The 16208-nt window shown below is 41.9% G+C and overlaps 1 protein-coding gene across 2 annotated transcripts in view; it reads right to left on the reverse strand.

The window, feature by feature from the left end:
* COL24A1 (collagen type XXIV alpha 1 chain) overlaps positions 1-16208 on the reverse strand; it is a 227094-nt gene that overhangs the window by 188314 nt on the left and 22572 nt on the right. For both annotated transcript variants that reach the window (XM_075832949.1, XM_075832950.1), the window contains exons 2-3: positions 11316-11374; positions 6-1273 (exon numbers count right to left, since the gene is read on the reverse strand). In XM_075832949.1, the coding sequence (XP_075689064.1) occupies positions 6-1273; positions 11316-11374 (1327 nt within the window). The remainder of the gene's footprint in view (positions 1-5; positions 1274-11315; positions 11375-16208) is intronic.

Below are 16208 nucleotides of genomic sequence, written 5' to 3' on the forward strand. Positions count from 1 at the left end.
CTTACTGGAAGTCCAGGATCTCCTTTATCTCCAAGCAAATTGTCTATTTCAAAAAGCATGTTCATCTCCTCGTAGTCGTAGTCATAGTTCTCCATGTCAATTTCATAACTGTTTTCTGTTCCATAGTGATTTTCCGTTCCATACTCATTCTCTGTTCCATACTCATTCTCTGTTCCATAGTTATTATTTTCATCAGGATCATCCCAAAGGTCAGGTTGACTATAGGTGTCACTACTGGCCTGATACAGCGTCCTATTGAAGATCCGATGGATCCCCACCTCTTCATCCCTTTGTTCTTCTGTATATTGTTTCTCATTGGTGTTGTTTTCTGACGAGGTCTTTTCATAAGCCAAGGTTGGAGATAAATAATCATATTCCGTAATGTTTCCAGTCGAATTATAATGGTTTGTTGGTTTAATATTAGTTTTAGGCAGTTGACTAACCTTAACACGAGATGTTTCATTCTGGGCAAAACTAACATTTTTTAATTTGAGGGACAACTGAGCTAATGAAGTTTTAGATATCAATAAATCTGGTTCTTTGCCTATGTCTAATATAGACTGTGATTGGGAACTGCCCTTTACATTTTTATTAGTCTCTACTTGTATAGATGGATTAAGAATTTGTTCCGTTCGGGGGTCTCCAGATCGGTAAGTATCGGTGTGAAGACAATGCTTCCGCACATAGAGACAATAATTTGCAGATGCTTGTGCCGAAGGAATAATCTCCAGTTGACATATTACACCTTCAAACTGAACAGAATGAAGAGTCATTCTTCCCAAAGTAAATATAATGCCAGGAGCAAGTGTCTGTATGTCAAATACAGCTTCTTTGTTAAAGTATTTCTTGCCACATTCTGCAAACAAAGAAATGGACTTGTGTCCAACACCAATAGCAAAGCTGTGCCACTGTCCATCCTGCACTATGTAATCGAAAGACACAGACTTTTTGCCCCCTGTGTGTACCACTACCTTTCTTGGCAGCAACTGTACACCAAAGAATATCCTATTATTATTTCTAATACTGAAAAGGAAAGCATTGTTGGCTTTGTCTGAGCGTAGACTGACCAACAAGTAAAACGGAAGTCCTATTTTGGAGAGAATGTCATTTTCTAGTGGATATTCGATGACTGTGTCTCTGGTGAGAACTACTCCTGGCTCTGCTAACTCCACTCTGATGTCTTCTGCAGCAGCTGTCCATGGTTTGACTGTCACTGATGACAATTGTAGAGGCTCCTTCTCTCCACGACCTAACTGATGAGTAGTGTGTATGCCTACAACAAAAAGAGAAAGAAAAAGACTTTAGTGCAACAGAAAACTCTGTCAGTGGCATTGAAGACAATGAACTATGTCCATGCAAATATGAAAAATGGATCATCAGACAGTCTTTGTATATGTACCTGCACTTTGTGCCCCATTTTTTTGTTACAGTATGGTTTCCATATTGGTGCAACCGGTGGGTCTTCTAAATTGAACCGGAAAGTAAGTCAAACTCCACCCCATTTTGTAATCACTACCCAGGGATCAGTTGGCAGATGACATGTGACACTAAGCTGCGTCCATGAAGGATAGAGAAGATGAATTATCTGACATACCTAAAATAAATTCTTTAGGTCTTAAATGGTTCCATTCTAAAATGTTCAGACTATAACTATTTCAGGCCTCCTACATGGTGGTCATCAGTGAAAAAATATGTGAAGACTGGAGTTTTTCTTTAATTCTGAGCTATGAGTATATAGGGTTACAAAAACAGGCTTCTTTGAATAAACTTCAAAGTGGTTTTATTAAATTAAGAAACCAGTTGGTCTGTTTTCTAGATTGCCAAGTGTGGTGTGAGCATAATTCCATCAGTCTACTTGGAAACTCCCCAGTAAATAGTCAGGGAGGCGATAAACGGTACAAGTCCCTAAGCTAAATGTGAATCGGTTATTAGTTATGGTTACCCCCTTTTCGCAATTCCTCTCTTGGCCAAATTCCACCTGTTAACTTTTTTCAAGTTGAGTTTTGGAAAACCAAATATCTTGTTCTGACTGGATGTCATGAAAGAGTCTACTTTGCCTCCTCAGCCACACCTCATCAACAACTGGGGGCGCCTCAGTGGTCTGAGGTGACATTTGGCCACATTGGACCAGACCAGCTGCCCAGTCAGGCAAACACCCCTAGAAAAGCTGCCCATGTAAACCTTATAATAAAAGACTTAATCAACCCAGCACCACCTTCACTTTTTCTTTGATGGATCTGTCAACAGCACGTATTGTTGCTTATAATTTCCCTTTAGAATCTATTAATATTTCGCTTAAAGGGGTTGTCCACGACCGGACAACTGATGACCTATTCACAGGATAGGTCAACAGTATATGATCAGTGCGGGTCAGACACCCGAACCCCGCACCGATCAGCTGCCGGATGTTTTAAACGGTACGCAGTAGTTGGAGCTGGAAGCAGACGGCTCCGACCACTTCCTAGCGGCTGTTCTGCAGAACTGCAACTCTGCTCCTATTCACCCAAGTTTTACTTAAAAGCTTACATATAATCTGCAATAGAAAATGTGTATAGTGCAACCTATTTAGGAATTACAATGGCAATAAAGATTTCACATAGCCAGCATACCCCAGCATCTATTAAATCAATTATCTTTACTCTTTTTTTTTTTCTTTTTTTTTACCTCATTAGAAGTTAGTATAAAATTACCTGTTTATAAAAAGTCATTCTTCGTGCTATCGATAATTGCAGGAGGTTTATTATAACATGCACAGGATGTTTACATCTTACATCCTGGGTCCTAATTTCCAAGGCCAAATGATGTAAATATTTCTGTCTGTGGTGCGCACAAGCAGAGGACATTGAAGTCCACACATGATAACGACCGGAGCTGCACATCATAGTGCAGCCATCATCGTGTTGAGATATCTCAACCCCCACTGTGTGAAAGTGATTGGCTGCAGAAGTCACGTGTCAAAACGTTATCACGGGAGGCCGGCTGTACAGAGATCAGCCGGCAGACCAGGGATGTGTTGTGATGGAAGAACCTGGAGATGAGTGTATAGTCCTTTTTTTTTTTTTTTTTTTTAACTTTAAAAATAAAATATTTCTACAGCATTCAGGTGAGATCGTTGAAATGTCATCCACTTTGCTGCTACTGTAAAACGCTGCAGATTTTCCGCTCGCAAATCCGCCAAAAACATAGCCTCGAGTTTTCTAAACTTATGAAAAAACAGAAACATACCAGATGAATGCGCGCCCAGGATGGTGCCACCATAGCTTAAAAGCAGTTATTTTTCATTTTCATTATGTTGCCCAGCTCAGTTCCCATGATTCTGCTCTCCTCTCACATACATTACTTCTATTTACAGATGCCTGCATGCCCCTCTATTACAATTTGATTGAAGTGCTGTAATTTCTCACTGTCTGCTCTGCTATTCTGTTTCTCACTGACTATACTAGCTGAAGGGGAGAGAATGGAGCCGTGGAGATAAGAGGCATATAATGTGTGAAGTCCTGTACATCAGGGAGCAGGAGAGGGGAGCGTGTTCAGTGTACAGGACGTCACACAGGAAATAAACACCAGGAGCATGGTCATGTAACTGCACGTGAGACTGGCTTTTAAAGATCAGAAAACCCCTTTAATACATACAAACAAACAAAGAGCTTCCACTGACTGAGGCTCCCTCTCTTCGATGTACACCTGGGTCCACTATCCCTATTATCACACTCATTTAGTAACTAGAAAACCAACATATGAAGAGTTGTTTGGAAGAGTCCCTCACACGGTTGAGCTGGCGATCACCACAGATTTTTTTGTCATCAAACCTGTAGCTTAAAAAAAAAACTTTTTCTTAGCCATGCAAGGACACGGTTTTACGTGTAAAAAAAAACAAACAAACACCGCCAAGAAACACCACCTCTCTAGTGAATGAACCTACTGGTGTTAACTGCCGTTATACCTGAATTGTAAGGTTTCCATTGGAGCCAAGTCTTATTCAGCAATATGGACTTTAATCTTTTTTCACTCATTCAGATATAAAATGTCATGCCTATTTTCTTTTCCTTAGGGGCAGTACTCTCATATGTGGTGCTGGTGTACTAAAAGTATTTCGCTAACTTTTTCAGGCAAATTAATAAATAGATTTAAAAACGGACAAGCATCTTCTCAAACCAGAAATGTCTCCTCTACACTTGGCAGCTTCTATGAAGTTTAAATATTAAGCAAAGGGTAATGATGAGCCTATCTACAATCCCAGCAGGAGGCACCAGATGTGAGGCGGAGTGTTCTTTTACCCAAGGGACAGAATTATTTGTGACCGATCCTGCAGGAATGTCTGTCTCCCATCCCTGCCAGCTTTTCATTGGCCCGTGTCTACACTTCAAACCATCCAGGGTACATGCCCCACCAGCTCCCCAGAGATACACCCAAGGAAAGCACCAGGGGCGTAAATAGGAAATACTGGGCCCCATAGCAAACATTTAACAGGCCCCCCCCCCTACCCTGGGTGCCACACAACCCCACACCACTTGTAGATAGTGCCTCCCTGTAGATTCTGCCACACAGCGCCCCCTGTAGATAGCACCATACAGCCCTCACTGTAGATAAAGCCATACAGCCAACCCCCCTGTAGATAACGCCATACAGCCCCCCCTGTAGGTAATGTAATGCCATACAGCCCCCACTGTAGATAAAGCCATACAGCCAACCCCCCTGTAGATAACGCCATACAGCCCCCCCCTGTAGGTAATGTAATGCCATACAGCCCCCCTGTAGATAACACCATACAGCCCCCCCCCTGTAGATAACGCCATACAGCCCCCCCTGTAGGTAAGGCCATACAGCCCCCCTGTAGATAACGCCATACAGCCACCCCCCTTGTAGATAGCGCCATACAGCCCCAACGCTCAAAAAATACAAAATAAAACCGGCCTGTAGCCTATGGGTTGTCCCACGAAATACATGTATCCCCTATCCACAGGATGGGGTATACATGCGTGATCGAAAGTCCCCTGAAGTTCTCCATGATACAACATGCCATGAGTAAGGACAAGTGATTTGTCTGAAACGCGTAGGCCTGCTATCTGATGCATCCACCCCTTTGTATATGGACTTTTTAATATATTTGGAATAAAGTTGGAATATAACTTCCTTTTAAACCCAGCACTAGATCAAGTTTCTCTTTTTCTGCTTTGATCTTCATCGTGTGCTGCCACGAGGATAAGTGCACTGTCCAGGCTCGGACATAGGATCGGTGAGCTGGAGGATTCCTCCCCTTTTACTTCTTCATGAGAAACCTTGGACTTCCGGGTCTGTGTGTAACAGCTCAATAAAAATGAAAGGAGCGCCGGCCACGCATGCGCACAAGCACGACCGGCATTCCTTTCATTTCTACGGAGCTGCCGGACACAGACCCCGGAAGTCCAAGGTTTCTCACAGAGCACTTCGGGGGACTTTCGGTCCCACGTTCTCCTTATCTCTGGGGGTCCCAGTGGTCAGACCCCCAGCGATCACACATGTATCCCCCATCCTGTGGATAGGAGATACATGTTTTTTGTGGGGCAACCCCTTTAATAGAAGAGCGGGGAGATACAACCCTGCTCTGCCGTAGTGTTCAGTGGCGTTGCTACCGATGTAGCAGCCATAGTGCTTACGGGAAGGTTCCCGTGCCGTTGAAAAATATGGAACATGTCCTATTTGAGGCCGTAATAACGCCACGGGCAGGCCCATAAAAGTCTATGGGGCTCCCGTAATTACAGGTGGCTACGAGTGTGCACCCGTAATTACGGGAGCGTTGCTAGGCGACGTCAGGGGATAGTTACTGTCCAGGGTGCTGAAAGAGTTAACTGATCGGCAGTAACTCTTTCAGCACCCGGGACAGTGACTACCGCTGGAGTTGATAGTATTCAAAGTTAACTTACCTGCTTCTTCCTCAAGTCCGGCCTCCCGGGATGACGTTTCATCCCATGTGACTGCTGCTGCCAACCACAGGCCAATCACAGGCTGCAGCTGTCACATGGACTGCCGCGTCATCCGGGAAGGTCGGACTGGATGTCAAGAGGGACGCGTCACCAAGACAACGGTACGTATGAACTTTTTACTTTCAATCGCTGCAGAAACTCTGCCCGAAAGGGCTGCCCCTTCTCTCTTTCCAGCACTGATAGAGAGAAGGGGCTGCCGATAAGTGCAGGGAAAATGGGTCCATAAGTACGGGTGGGATACTGGTGACACCGTACCCGTATTTACTGGCACGGGTCCGTAAATACTGGAGGAATACGGGTCGAATACGTGTGACAAAGGACCCGTATTTACGGGAGGAAAAAAATACGTGTGCATGAGGCCTTACCCTTTAAGTTTCTACTCTCTATCGGAAAGCCTCTGCTCATTGGGTTCCCTTTTCATTTATGAGGAAGCATTTGGCATCTATTGCTCGTGTGCACAGTAGCATTTAGCTTGTTTACGCCTAAACATCCTGGATTACGAGCGTAAATATTAATAAACAAGAGAAAGACTTAGAAACTGCTAGAAAAAAAGTAGCTACAAACTAATATAAAGTAATTCTGACATCCCCTCCCCCTTGACGAATTTAGCTCGGTCATAAACTGTATACTATGGGAAGAGTTTTATTTATCACTATAAACCAGGTTATTGTTATGTGACTGACCCATCCTGAAATTTCCAAACCTCTAAAATTACCAACTCCACATAAATCCATAGTATTAATACATCATATTAAACTGCAACTACACATTAGGCCTTATTTACACGAGCGTTTCGCATCTCGGACGTGAAAAATAGCAGTTTTTCACGTCCGAGATGCATCCGTGCTTAGCGCTGCGGGATGCGATGTCACGCATCCCCCTTAGTTGAGAGTCTATGGAGGGATGCGTGATGCGCGAAAAGAACGGACATGTCCTATTTTCACACGGTCCGTTGAAAGAACGGCCGTGTGAACGGCCACATTGAATTACATAGGTCCGTGGAACGGCCGCCGTTTCAACGGCCATTTAACACGCTTGTGTAAATAAGGCCTTACACGTGGGATAGACCCTACCCCGGCATTTGCTGTTGGTGAAAACATTGCTCGGACAAACTGGATTTTTGCTTTCTAATCCTATTGTTTCCTATGAGACAAGGGGTGTCAGACAACTGCTTATCTTCCCCTGCTTAATAGTTACAACGTGCATTTCCGGTTTATGAATGGGTGAAACTGGGTGTTTAATGGCCGGCTTTAGAATTTCCATGTGTCCATACTACAATACTTTAGCTTGGTAATAGCATTATCATGCATGAGTAATTCTAGCCATAGATTTAACCCCAATCCAACAACATTGATCCAATGGGGCAGTTTTACTATTCAAAATGAGCCAGAGTATTTGCGTACATGATGTGCTCCACATTTAATCTTTTGAACACTTTTTGCGCCTCATTTGACAAGGGGGCATGGCTTAGCAGAAAAGGGAGCATAGTCTAGTGGAAAGTGGAATGCGTTACCATGCCCCAAAAATGTGCCAAAATTTTGGCACAAAACATTGCCTAAACGAAGCCAACCAATAGGTAGCAAAAGGAAAAGATAGGTGTTTAGCGTGTCTAGCAAGATGCGCTAAATTTACATACTGCATGCACCACTTTGATCACTTAGACAAGGCATTCAGAAAATGCGCCAAAGTGTACGCTGTCTAAAACGTAGACATTATTAGTAAATCTGCCTATTAGCTCTAGGATTCCTTCACATTTTACGTGTTGATTTTTCATTTTCATGGCGTGGCCAGAACTATTGGGCTTTTACTGCAAAAAAAAAAGACCCTTTTTCATGACTTATCAATAAAACTACATGGTATTCAAAGCTTTAGTGAATAAGTATAACACACTGGTGCGTACCAAGTAGCCACAAGTATGCACTGATAATGTTGAAGCTTGTCTTAGAAAATTACTTTCTTGTTGTTCCAACACAATCAGGTCACATTCAGTCCACAATATGAAACAGGGTTAAAATGTCCCACCATAGATCTTGGTCCTGTCCCCTGAGTCCACACCTCCAGGAAATAAAATAGTTTTGAACGACTTTAGACCGGGGAAGAGACAACTTGTTTTCTCAATCCATCAAATAGTTGTCGAATTTCCTTTCAGGCCACAGCCTAATTAATTTATTAGGAGGTGCATGCTTCTTAATAAATTAGGCACATCTATCTTCAGCAATCTTTATATTCAGGGTGTGTTCATACACTAAGTCAAAAACGGCTGAAAATTATTGACCTGTTTTCAGTGACTTCAGCCTCTGATTTTCAGCCTTTTTTGAAGCTGCAAATGTTTTTTCAGGTGTTTTTTCTAGATGTTTTTGGAGCCGTTTTTCCATTGACACAATGAAAAACAGCTACAAAAACGGCTCAAGATGTGACATGCTCCTTCTTTTTACAGGGTGTTTTTTTACGCACCGTTTTTTAAAACGCTGGCGTAAAAAAAAAAAAAAGCGCCCCGTCTAACCGAAAGGCCGTTTTTCCTTTTGAATTCAATGGGCTGATGTTTGTAGGCATTTAGCTACCATTCTTTCAGGCATATTTCGGGGCACATACCCTGAAACTGGCATTTCATACTTAATACATCTGCCCCTATATGTCTTCCAAGGATTCTAATGGATCCAATGCGGACGAAGCTATCTTCAACTGATTAGTCTAAATGCTACAAATATTTTTTCCTTTATTACATATTTAAAAACAATCTTCCTAAGGAATACAAAAAACTGTTTATTTTACATTGAGCTATAGTATATATAAGTTCTAGATTTCCGGATTGCAATTAAATTTATAGCATGTAAAATCAGTGGGGATCTGGTCTACCCATACCAAGAACAAGGAGGTCCTTGTTCCTTAACCACCTCTCTCCCATGAATGAGTGTAAGTGGTCTCTTTCCATTGAAATCAAAATGTTATGGAAACAGACTCGGCAGTTTTAAGACTCTCATTGATGTCGGTGAAGAGTGGCCACACAGAGAACTGGAAACAGAACCTCTACTATTTGCACCATCCATCAGGGCAACTCCATTATATAGAGGCCCCTTTCCCCTTGGAGGTCACCTGGACCGTCGGTCTAGCTGTGAAAGTCCCATATAGCAGGGGGCAGCTGCAGGCAGGCACCAAGTTGATTCCAATTCAAATGCAAAGTCCTATAGAGTGGGAGCAGTTTCTTCCAACTCTCTCCACTCCTTTATCGCCCGAATAGGCTTTTTTCCCCTCAACACTACCACTGATAAAAATCTACTCCATTAGTGGGTACACTTATTAGTCATGCTTCAAAATTGTACTCCGAACCCTCATAGTATTGGGGTAAAATATTAACATCAATGGCCGTCTTAAAGGGGCGTTCACATCATATATTTACAAATATAGCTAGGATATGCCATAACATTGGCCATTCTATTCATTGGTCCATTAAAAATACGGACCGCCCATGGAAACCATCCGTGTGTGGTCCGTGTTTTGCATACATGTTTTTTGGGGCCGTATAAAAGGTCTCGGATGTGTGCATGAGCCCTTAAAGTTCTCGCTCAGGATACATGTCTCAACCCACAAAGAGCGACATCCAAAATAGTTGTAGGCTCTAGTAGAGTTCTCACAAGATTATTTCCGTTTTCAAAATAACCACAAGATGGCTGCACCTTGGCATTGAAAAACAGAGTAATCCTTTACAAATCCTAATTCAATCATATAATCCTGGCATGTGAGGAACCATTGTTATCTGTCACCAACATATTGATGAACCAAGGTTTCTCAATATGTTTACTGTCTAAGTGACTCTCAACTCCTTCCCAATCATCCCGACAGAAACAGCCTAAAAATTATGTTTGCTATGTTCACACAGCAATCAGAGGCTCAGCACGAAGCCTCCGTTGGCAGTGCCGTCAAACTTGACAGGCGCCATTGATATCCGCCGTACGATAGATATGAAAACGTGTCGAGGTTTCCATTTAAAACAGGAACCACAACACAAGTGTGAACAAAGCCTTATGTCCTGTTTATATGTCGTTTTTTATATGCGTTTAGTGTGTACACCAGGCAAACTCCCGGCATACACGCTTAACATGTCCATAGAGCCCCATTAGCCCAGTATAGGCCAAAAGACTCCTTTTATCCTCCATCAGCCTGGTATACGTCAACATATCTTTTAGATCCATACAACGAAATCCTTTTTAAAAAAAAACGTGTACCACTCGGTATACTGTTTTTCAACATGGGAGCCTATGGGTGACGTATGCCACTGTATGCCACATGTCACACATCCATTTAACATACACGTCATGGAATTTCCAATTGCTCTCCATGACGTATATATTAGATATATACCATTAAAATCTATGGTGACAGATGCCTAACAATTGAATTTGTTACCCATAGGCTATAATGGTATTCGTTTAACATATACATCATGAAAAGGGTCACGAGATGTATACGTTTAACAGATAGGCTGGAGTCACACTAGCATGTTCGGTCCGTTAAGGACGGAACGTATTTCGGCCTCAAGTCCCGGACCGAACACAATGCAGGGAGCCTGGCTCCTAGCATCATAGTTATGTACGATGCTAGGAGTCCCTGCTTCTCCGTGGAACTACTGTCCCGTACTGAAAACATGATTACAGTACGGGACAGTTGTCCCGAAGCGAGGCAGGGACTCCTAGCGTCGTACATAACTATGATGCTAGGAGCCCGGCTCCCTGCAGTGTGTTCGGTCCGGGACTTGCGGCCGAAATACGTTCCGTCCTTTACGGACCGAACATGCTCGTGTGAATCCAGCCATACCGTTCTAGTCTATGGGTGACTAATTCCATTGTAAGGCATCAATCACCCATAGATTATAATGGTATAACGTATTCGTCGGCAGCTTTTCCCGGCATATACGTTAAACATAGGCCAAAATCATGATGTAAATGGGTCCGTATTTTGGAAATATTTTTTGCGTCAAATAAGCAGAACCAGAAGATACTCGTTTTCCGTCCGCATGATGAAGTTTTCCTCCTCAGCAGCACCACCAGGCATTGTCATCAGTATAATCACATCCTGCGGTCTTATTAAACAAATGGAAAAAATAAATAACACTCAAATACAATGTAATTCCCAGAGCGGCAGTGTCGCTCCCACCCCCACAACACCCACAGGCGGGAAAATCACAATCACAGCCTTTCTGCTGCAGTACAAAATGTCACAATGCTGAAGAGATTTTTCCAAAGGTCATAACTTGTAATGCAATGGCCATTTCTCATGGTCTCTATGCTGCAATGTCACAGGGCAATGTTCCTTTCACATCAACATTTACGAAAACAATGCAGAATTCCCGCTCACCTCGTTTCTCTGCGACACTGACAGCTGTGCATATTGCCACTACAATTAGGAGTTTTATCCTGAAATGAAGAAAAAAAAACTTTAATAACACAGTAATAACACAAACTAGTGCAGAGAAGAATATTTGCCCATAGCAACCAATCAGATAACAGCTTTCATTTTCCGAAGGTCGATTGGAAAATGGAAGCAGCGATCTGATTGGTTGTAACTGTTCCAGCTTTCTATTGAACTTTTTTTTTCCTGCCAAACTTTGTGTATTTAAACAGAGAACAAGGGCATCCCATTACCAAAGGACATGAGCTGTCATTAAACAATAATTTAGTATAATATTGACTTTCAAGCAGTTAATTAGTTCACTAATACCATATTAATTACATCTTAACAAGAGAGCAAACCTAGGCCTCATGCATATGGCAGAGCTGTGGGCCTGTACGGAGGCATGCGGTGTACCTGAGAATCCATACTACATAGCCACAGGATTTTGTGTGCCGCCATATTGTGCCTGTGTACGGAACGATATTGCACAGATTTTCTCACTTAGAAGCAATGCATTCCATTGAATTAGGCACAATTTTTTTCTGACGGATTTGTACGCAAATCACCAACAAAAAACACCTCAGAGAGCCTCCGTATTAAATCAGAGGCATATGTGCATGAAACCCTTCAAATACTTTTATATGTCAGCGACTGTGCCAATGAACAACAAGAAATCCTGTGAAGAGGGAAGGGTGTTTATGTACTAGTTTTATATACGGTACATTATTCTGATACTTTGCTCGTAGACCGTTGCTTTGACAGCCTGTGCAAGCAATAACACGGTGACAATTTACTGAGTAGCTAACTCAAAGGTAACAATCAATATGGATGCACTTCCTCTTGTCTTTTTAGCAAAAAGGGACAAAATAAAATCTCTATAAATAAAATACACATAATTACCATATTGCTCTAACTTCTGATATATCAGTATATGAACTTTTTTTTTAATGTTTTTAGATGTCTTTAAAGTGTAGCAAAATGTTTAACAAACTTCTGACATGTCATAGTGACATGTCAGAAGTTTGGATTGGTGGGGGTCCGAGCACTTTGACCCCCACCAATCGTTAAAAGAAAGCAGTTAAAGCGCTCGTGTGAGCGCTCAGCTGCTTCGTTTCTGTTCAGTTTTTTCCGAAAAGCTGATGTATCGGAGTACGGGCTCATAGACTTTCTATTGAGTCCGTACACCAATACATTGATTTCCACAAAGAGCTGAACAGAAACGAAGCGGCTGAGCGCTCACACGAGCGCTTCAGCTGCTTCGTTCTAGCGATTGGTTGGGGTCTCAGTGCTTGGACCCCACCAATCAAAACTTTTGACATGTCACTATAGCGTGTCGGAAGTTTGTTAAACGTTTAGCTACACTTTAAATGAAAAAATAAATTGTATTCACCATATACAAGTGTTTTTGGTGTGAAAGTGCTGCCTTTTTCTTTTTTAAAGAAATAGGAATTTAACAATTTTTTCCTTCGACAACCCATCAGTGACTAATAATACTACCGATACAATATCCTCAACACGTCGCTATTGCAGGTGATAGACAGGCAGAGGTTAAAACCTTCAACCACTAGCCAAATACTATAGCCTCCAGCTCTGCCTCTTCCTTCATTCTGATGTATACAGCTTTGTGTATACAACACCCAACGTCACTGTCTTTGCTAAGTGTGACCCCACTTAAACATGTCATCACTTGAGACCAGTCCCAACGACCGTGAACCTCCCCCCCTTGAGTAAATCTACTGACCAGTAGACTGCAAACACAACTGCTAACCACATTAACATAATCCGATGTCAGTTCAGTGGTCATTTCGACCACATCTATTACATTTCCATGGAACTCCCTGGCTTCTGAATCTTCAACTCAATTGCAACAAAACGGTTAAAGACATATAAAATTCTGTTGTACGCTCCTTCCCTAAGGTCGGAAACTTACAATTAGATATAAAGGATGATCCTTTTACCTTTTATTATAGGGATGCTAATCTCTGGCAAAGGAGAAGTTTGTATGAATTTACAAGCCAACCCTACCTCAGGCTGTTTGGTCAAACTCACTTTAAATACCTGAAATTCCTTATTTTCATGGGAAAACTATATGGAAAGCATTGCCAGCTGGCCAAGCAAAAAGTGCAGGCGGACTTGAATGAAGTCTACAGCACACCTGATGCATAGCTTCGGTCATAGTGACATATACAAATGTTTAGAAGTTCACACCTAGCATATTTTTACATTTTTTTTTTTCACTGTTTTAATGTGCCGGGGGAAAAAAACGCAACATCCAGGTGTTACATATAGGTAATTGGTATTTTTGAAAATCCCATTGACAACTTGTTTTTGAGCCGCACACAATGTCATGTGTGAACCCGACCTAAGGGGCCTCATCATGTGGAATGACCACAGCATGAGTATATAAATGGACCGGATCTCGTGTATTTCACCATAAAATATACAAAATTAATTATTTTAAAAAATTATTGTATTTGGATGTTAATTCTGTTTGATGACATTTCAATAGTACATATCATAAAAAACTAAAGGCCCCTTTACACCGGCCGATAATCATTGATTGGTGCTCGTTTGCTCCGGCCACACGGAGTTATGGACGGGGACGAGCGGTCATTACTCTGATCGCTCGTCCCCATACATTATTATCATGTCGGCAGCGCGTCTCCCTGTTTACATAGGCAGATGTGCTGCCGACAACGATAATGTTTTACTTTTTTAAAACTATACCATCAGCAGATGATCAACTCTTGAACACTAGGTCTGCCAGTTGTGTGGTGGTGACTCACTGTCAGTGGAGAAGAAAGCAAGAGGAGTGGCACCATCCCACCATGCTCCATCGTCATATGCAAGCCCTAATTAAGATACATGGAAGTTCAGGCCCCCTCCATTATGATGAGTACGGGGTTTGTGTGACCGCACAGGTCGTACATAGCAAAGGCTCAACTTCGTATACTAGAAGGTGCCCAATTTAGTCTGTAATGGGCCATAGAATGGGTATTGTGATTAGTCCAAACAGATACACAGGCCTTGTAGATATTCTAGATATGTCTATTTATATAGAAGATGAGCCCTAAAGGCCTTTTTACACGGGCCAATGATCAAGCAAACGAGCGTTCATTGGCTGATCTGCTCGTTTATGCAGCAATTAATATTATCGTTGTCGGCAGCACATCTCCCCAGTGAGATGTACTGTCGACATGATGGAAATATATGGGAACGAACTATCGTAGTAACAATCGCTCATCCCCATACATAACCAATTATTGCTCCTTGTGAGAGGAGCAAATGAGTGGCGATCAAAGCACTGTCTTGTTGATCGGCACTCGTTTTCACGGGACATTTTGGCGGGTGTAAAAGGACCCTGATAACCAAGAACATGATGTGTAATCTGTAAAGGCTTACAGATTGAATTAAGATCTCTTGTCACTTGTTCACTTTCCCTTAAGCATTGATCATTTTGCTACACAGCAGAGCAAGGTAAAATGGTGATCTATAGGTGACTGCAGACACTGTATTCTGGAATGACAGCTGGTATACCAAAGAGGGATATCCCCCCCCCCCCCCCCCCCCCCGATTAACTTCAATGATTGGCCATTATCATTAGAAAGAACACAATGGCAAGTAGAAATTTTATGAACAGCAATAAAAAGAGTAAAACTAGTATAATGAATATAATCTTCCATCAGCAACTGGACAAAACAGATGTTTTTATATAGAAAATGAAGCAAATAAACAGATGTTATTGTTATTCTCAGCTGGACACAGGATATTTCTGCGGATTTTATTAAATTTTTTAACAAACTGAGAGAAGACACATCAATGAGTAAATTAAAGTTAATTGAGAATTAACAATTGATTAATTTACAATGGTTGTCCAAAAAATATATAACAAAGAATACTAATAATAGTATAAAATGTAAAACAATAATATACGATGTCTCTCTCATACCGGTCAATGTATGCCTATATTCCAATAATCGAGCACAAATTTCTGGTTTATAAATGCTCAATAATCCAGAGCAGAGATAACATATTAAAAGTCTCTTGCCCCTCACATATTACAGCAAAATGACTTTAATCCAGAAATTGTTTTTGCACAAAACTGAACTATACTGTGGAATTCACAAGACTGAAGCAGAAGACTTAGGCCCCATGCACACGGCCATAATTTTGATCCGTAATTGCGGATCAAAGTACGGACCCATTCATTTCTATGGCCCGCGGAGACCTTCCCGTATATTTACAGGAAGGTGTCCGGGCCGTAGAATTGACCCACAAAAAATATGACTGGTCCGGGCCGTAGAAAGTTTCCATAAAAAATAGGACATGTCCTATTTTTGGATCTTACGGACCGTGCTCCCATACTTTATAATGGGAGCATGGCGCGCAAATGTGGGGAAATGTCCACAGCCGGCCGTGTCCGTAATTACCGGCCGTGATTAAAGACACGGCTGTGTACAGGAGGCCTCAAAATATAACTAAACTTTCAAAACTTCTGACATGTTACTATTATGCCATACATGTTTTAGCGATCGGTGGGAGTCTCAGTACTCGGACCTCCACTGATCAAAACTTCTGACATGTCACTATGACATGTCAGAAGTCTTCTGAAAGTTTAGTTACCCTTTAAAAACGGACCTGTCAGCTCTACACTTAACCCCCCCCCCAAAAAAAAATAATAACAATTCTGGAGAATCTTTTCTTAGAACTCTGCATAGTGCCGTTCCTCTTCTATTCCTCTTAGAAATGTATTAATAAATTGACAAATGAGTGTCACCATTCCCCTTGTCAAAGGGGCGTACCCCTCAATAATCTCACTCTGTCAGCACTGATTGGACAGTGTCAGTATGTGTGGGG

Source organism: Rhinoderma darwinii, chromosome 7 (genome assembly GCF_050947455.1).
Source record: "Rhinoderma darwinii isolate aRhiDar2 chromosome 7, aRhiDar2.hap1, whole genome shotgun sequence".
Classification (NCBI taxonomy): domain Eukaryota; kingdom Metazoa; phylum Chordata; class Amphibia; order Anura; family Rhinodermatidae; genus Rhinoderma; species Rhinoderma darwinii.